Below are 6,000 nucleotides of genomic sequence, written 5' to 3'. Positions count from 1 at the left end.
TTTTTGTTTATCCTCACGAGAGGAATGCGTGTCCCGAATTTCGTAGCTTTACGCCAAAGTTGACCTCGGGGCGTCTCCAATAGGCGCAATGTATTTTGACTTTTGTCGGTGGCGCTGTCGCGCCATTTTTTAACGAAAAAAAAAATGGCCCAGAAAAAATAAAATTTTTCGCCGATTCTGAATTTTGGGCAAAGTTTGGTGAGTTTTTGAGCATGTTCAGGGGGTCAAATTAGAGATCAAAGCGCTGAAGAAGAACAAGAAAAATAATAATAGCGTTGCGGGAGCAATAGGCCCTCCCCCTGCTGGGGCTCGGGCCTAATAATAATAATAATAATAATATTTTTAGCAAAAACAATATAGCCGTTTTTACTATAACAACAAATGATACATCGTTTGAAAGCTCTAAGCCTTCCCGATGCCGCCATGGGGTGGAATCATCATTACGAGCGCTTACGCGCTCGTCACTCCCTATTCCGTCGGGATGCCCCGCCCACTCCCCATAGACTTCCATTGATTTGAGCAGATACAAGCATGGCCCATGCCTGCGGCATGGATTCTCGCGTACGGGACGATGCCAGGAGGGTTTTTGGAGGAATGCAGCGCTTCGCGCTGCTGTTGTCAACAATTAGTGAATGGGCTACGCCCATTCACTAATTGTTGACTATTTCTGTCATAGCAGGAGTAAGTATGCATGATCCATGCCTTCGGCATGGGCTAGTTCACTGTACTTGCCAGGGGCGACGGGGTACCAAACATGCGGGCTGCGCCCGCATGTTTGGTCAGACAGTTGCAACGCTGCCTTCGGCAGCGTTGCGGGAGCAATAGGCCCTCCCCCTGCTGGGGCTCGGGCCTAATAATAATAATAATAATAATATTTTTAGCAAAAACAATATAGCCGTTTTTACTATAACAACAAATGATACATCGTTTGAAAGCTCTAAGCCTTCCCGATGCCGCCATGGGGTGGAATCATCATTACGAGCGCTTACGCGCTCGTCACTCCCTATTCCGTCGGGATGCCCCGCCCACTCCCCATAGACTTCCATTGATTTGAGCAGATACAAGCATGGCCCATGCCTGCGGCATGGATTCTCGCGTACGGGACGATGCCAGGAGGGTTTTTGGAGGAATGCAGCGCTTCGCGCTGCTGTTGTCAACAATTAGTGAATGGGCTACGCCCATTCACTAATTGTTGACTATTTCTGTCATAGCAGGAGTAAGTATGCATGATCCATGCCTTCGGCATGGGCTAGTTCACTGTACTTGCCAGGGGCGACGGGGTACCAAACATGCGGGCTGCGCCCGCATGTTTGGTCAGACAGTTGCAACGCTGCCTTTGGCAGCGTTGCGGGAGCAATAGGCCCTCCCCCTGCTGGGGCTCGGGCCTAATAAAAACGAAAAAGGGCGGGGTCATAACAGTTTTTAGACCTGACAGAAAGTGTATTGTATTGTATGTGTTTTCAAATAAATCAGAGGAGAAGGCAGAAACGAGGGGGGGAAAAGGAAAAAATCCATATCAAAAGAAATAATAATGACAAAGAAAAATCGAAAACAATAAAAATATATTAATAAAACAAACAAAATGATTTCAAAACAACCAAACACAGAAACAGAACAGCCCCCAACAGTCAGCAATGAAGACAGCCACCACCACCATCACCACCAACAACAGCAACCATCAACCAACCCTTCTCAGCTCTTTTTTTCATTCCCACTGCCGACAGTAGAGGGCGCTCTGACGCCCGAATACCTCACTGGGAACAGTAGTGTGGTTTGTAATGTATATTTTCCAAACAACGTTGTTCCAAGTTGTCAAACACTTATTCCAAGACGAAAAAAATGCATAATACGTCCACTCTTGGTTGAGAAATGTGAAATCCCAATGCCCAAGTGTCCAAACAAAACGACAGAATAAAGATGTTTTTAAATACTAATAATATTAACTTACTGTCGTTCAGAAAAGGTGAGAAAGCTACACAGACCACAGCCTGATGAGACGCAAAGAAATCTACAAACGTGGAAAAAAATAGCCCATGACAACTGTGTGTTTTCTATCCCTCTTCTTTTTTTGGCCCTTTTTCCGGCGTCAGGAGGAGATTGGTGAGCCGGAGCGCCGCTGGGATCAAACAGAGCCTGGACCAGCGGAGTCCTGGTGGGGCAACACTCGTTTATCATCCGGAGGTCGCGGGTTCAAGTCCCACAACAGCAGAGGGAGATGTCAATTATTGGGAAGGGTCCAGGGTTCAGTGGAGGGATTAGAAACAGTCGGCTGGACGAGGAAAGAGCAGTGCAGTTTTTATGTTGTGTAGATTTGAGCTGCGTAAAAAAGGTATAAAAAAAACAAAGATAAAAAAATACATTGTAATAGTACCAATAAAATACTTTTGATTCTTACTTTAAATAATTTTAAATTATTTCCCTGAGCATAACACAGATTATTATATATTTTTTAATCATTGTGTGATAAAATGTGAATATATGATTATATTTCTGTGATGTATTTTATCTGCATAATAGTGATATTTTATCTGCATCATTAGTCTAAGAGAAGAACGGGTGTGTGACAAACTGCATTTGTGAAGGGGTCGTAAAGATGGGCCAAAGAATGTTTACCCGAGGGGGGGGAGTTGCACCCCCCCTTGCAGGCTTGATCTCTACGGAAAAATACCAAGTGCCTTGATGTGAGGCTGACCAATGAGAAATGTGACCCGCCTATTCCAGAATATCTAATAAAACCAACCAGCATGGGAAAAAACGGTGTGAGACGCGGGGGTGAGACGCAGGAGGGTCAGCCAGGCTCCTTACAACGGCTTGGCTGACAGAGTCCCCGCGTTTTCTCCCATGCATGCCACACAAATGTCTGATGTTTCTGTGTCGTTTCATATTCTAGGTTGAATTGTGTTCTCGATGTGTTACGGAATAGCATCGGCGTATGTCTGATTCCATGACACATTGTAATCCGCAATAATGAGATAAAACGACAATAGAAACAGGTCCATTGACTCCCTGCTCAAAACGGCTGAACTGATTCTCTGCTACTTTTTTCGTTTACCTTTTGCGTTGGTAAAAAATGGTTACAGCACATTTTGAATCTTATGTTTGAGATGAAGTCGGATTTATATATATTTTTTTATGAATTTCTTGTAAGCACAGCGCAGTGGGCGGGGCTAGGAGGTAGGTGAAAACAACACTCTTCGAAGCGTGATGATGGAATGATGAGGAAACACTGTTATGACATTATTAAAATCTCTTAGGTCACCTTTAATGAGAACTGTAAATGAGAACACTTGGATTTAGCGCCTGACACCCCCTACAGGCCGCAGTTAAAAATGGAGCAAGGCTTTTTCACCCTATTCTGTAATTAGCAGATGGATGTTTTTTTTTAATGTATATATATATATGTATTTGTAAGTACAGTGCTTGTTACTAAGAAACAACATTATGATCTGTTCAATGGCAAACATTTAAAAAAATGATACAGAAAACCTTAGTTTACCGACAGAGGGCGCGGTTCCTCCGAGACGCACCAACAGAGGGCGGAGTTCCTCTGAGACGCACCGACAGAGGGCGGAGTTCCTCCGAGACGCACCGACAGAGGGCGGAGTTCCTCCGACATGATGTATTGTAAAACCAGCTCTTATGGGGAAAATCCGCATCCAATACATTTTTTTATTTTGGTGTTAGCTTGCTAGCTGTTGTTAGCTTTACCGTGACACCAATACATGTGGTCCACTGCAAAAACTGTAAAAGGAACTTGCTGCGATTTTCACGTTTTAAAACAGTAAAAAACAGGAAAAGCGCCTCTAAATCCTGCACCAAATCTAATCGGACGCTCATTTCAAAGTTCCTTTTGCAAAAAACCCCACTAAACCTGGTCTGGCGCCTGAGGACGTGACACATTTCCCTTTACAAACACAGAACGCCATCTGGACTCTGGAATCCAACCCAAGGACGGTCCAAAGTCACCGCCCTCCTCCGCTTAGATCCGCTGACCCGCCAACATGACCCAGTTAAATCTGATTTCGTGCACATCTAATAGCACGTTAGCGCCTCCCCGCCAGCTACACCTGTCCCAGCCTGCATTATTAATCAGACGGATATGACTGTGGGTCGTTTGTGGATGGGGAGAGCAATCGAATCCTCACAGCGGCAGCCTTCCAACCAAGACGTACCCAGCAGCAACATGTCCAACGCCTCGGAGCGCTGTGGTCGCGGCTATTTTAACACGAGTGAGGGTTTAGTGAGCGTAGCTGGACCGTTCATGTCAGGAGATCCACCTGTTAATCCTGCTTGTTGCTTACTACAAAGATATTCTTTCATCTGCTGCTTTCTCTTGTTACGAGCTCTGCGGCGCTGCCAGGGGAAACCGGGCCCCCCACATCGAATTCACCAACAGAGATGTCGAGATTATTCGGTTAATCAATAGTCGTGATTATTCATGTCACACTATAATCATAAGAACCAAAAAAAAAAAAAACTATAATCGTGACAGTTTTAGAAGTATATTTAAGAATTTGTAGACTTAAATGTGAACTGAACTAAAATGTAACTATTTTTTTTCTGGCTGTTTTGGTCATATTTAACATTATTTTGTCTTTCAGAAAGTTCAGTTTGGTAAAGCCGGTCACAAACTTGAGGAAAATCACATGTCAGACCAAGGGAACTAAAAAAGAGGAAAAAAAAAAAAGATTTTCACTGTTGTTTTGTCTCAATAATAGTGAATATATTGTTATTGGGACATGCCTATTCAGCAATAATTATCCCATGAAAAGCGGAAACAACATGTGTAAGTCCTATCTTAACAAAAGATATTTACAAAAACTGTTATGGCGTCACCATATCAAATGTTAGCTTTACAATTATTGTGAGAAAAAGCACCACGATTTCACGATTATTCACAATTTTTCACAATTATTGAGACTGTGACCAAACAACAGTAAAATCTATAATTTTCTTTCGTTCTCGTGGTCTGACATGTGACTGTTCCTCAAGTTTGTGACCAGCTTTACGAAATTTAACGCTCTGAAAACAAGATAGAGTCTATTTTTGGGCTGTATATTGAACAAAAATACTTAATTTAGCTCCTGAAATGGTCACGATTATTATTTTTGGCTTCTAACGGTTATAGTGTGACCTGAATAATCACGATTATTGATTAACCCGATTATCTTGGACATCCTTCCACACTCACACACCGACCGCGTTCTGTCTCTTTCTCCCGCGCGCACCGCCTCCTCCCATTGGCCCGCCGCCCGCACCTCTTCTCCAGCCGGGACCAATCGTGCGCGACGGGCGGGTTTTCATCCGCACATGATGATTTCTTTCCACCGCGGCTCGTAGTGGTCCGTGACAGAGGCTGCTGCTGCTGCCGACACCACCTCCACCACCAGCCGCGGCTCCGTGCGCATTTACGCCTCGTTTACCGGGCTCGCATCCCCCTCCTCGCCGCGTCCGTCCGCCCGCCGCCGCCGCTCTTTCCCCCCCGGTTCATGGAATATACCTTGTCCCTCCAAGTGCAGCATCAACTGGCGGTGTTCCCCACTCACTACTACCAGGGTTATCGCGTGGAGTTACAGGTATTTATCCCAGTTACGCGCGGCCGGCTGCACTTTTGGCGCACGCACGGGGGGAGACTTTGCGGGGAAACGATGCGCTGCCGCTCGGTGAATGCTGATGAAGCTGCCCCGGTGGCGTCGGTGCGTCCCGCGCTGAACTGTGCGGAGTTGTGTGTTATGTCAGAGGGAGAGGTTTGGAGCCCACGCGTTTGGAGTGGGATAACGCAACAGCTGAGCGTCGGTGTGGGATGGAGCGTGCGCAGCGCGGTTGTTTTGGAGAGTCCACACGGCGCGTGGCTCCGGAGCAGCGTGTTGTTGTTTGTGTTTATGTTTGTGTGGTCATCCGTGTTTACGCGGTTGTTGGTGAAAACATCTTTTTGGTTTGTTTCAAGAAGGTGAAATGTATTTAGAAGTATCAATGTGAAACTTTTGAAAGCAGTTTTTA

The 6,000-nt window shown here is 45.3% G+C and overlaps 1 protein-coding gene across 1 annotated transcript in view; it reads left to right on the top strand.

The window, feature by feature from the left end:
* The first annotated feature begins 5,408 nt into the window (after positions 1 to 5,408).
* The window catches only part of LOC140347592 (zinc finger matrin-type protein 4-like), a 202,434-nt gene continuing 201,842 nt past the window's right edge, over positions 5,409 to 6,000 (top strand). Inside the window, exon 1 of the mRNA XM_072434109.1 lies at positions 5,409 to 5,576. Within this exon, the coding sequence (XP_072290210.1) occupies positions 5,490 to 5,576 (87 nt within the window). The 5' untranslated portion in view covers positions 5,409 to 5,489. The remainder of the gene's footprint in view (positions 5,577 to 6,000) is intronic.

This window comes from Eucyclogobius newberryi, unplaced genomic scaffold (assembly GCF_026437365.1).
Source record: "Eucyclogobius newberryi isolate DKJ021-1_F unplaced genomic scaffold, fEucNew1.0.hap1 SCAF_6, whole genome shotgun sequence".
Classification (NCBI taxonomy): domain Eukaryota; kingdom Metazoa; phylum Chordata; class Actinopteri; order Gobiiformes; family Gobiidae; genus Eucyclogobius; species Eucyclogobius newberryi.
The sequence above is the reverse complement of the archived record's forward strand: the minus strand, read 5'-3'. Positions and strand labels throughout refer to the sequence as shown.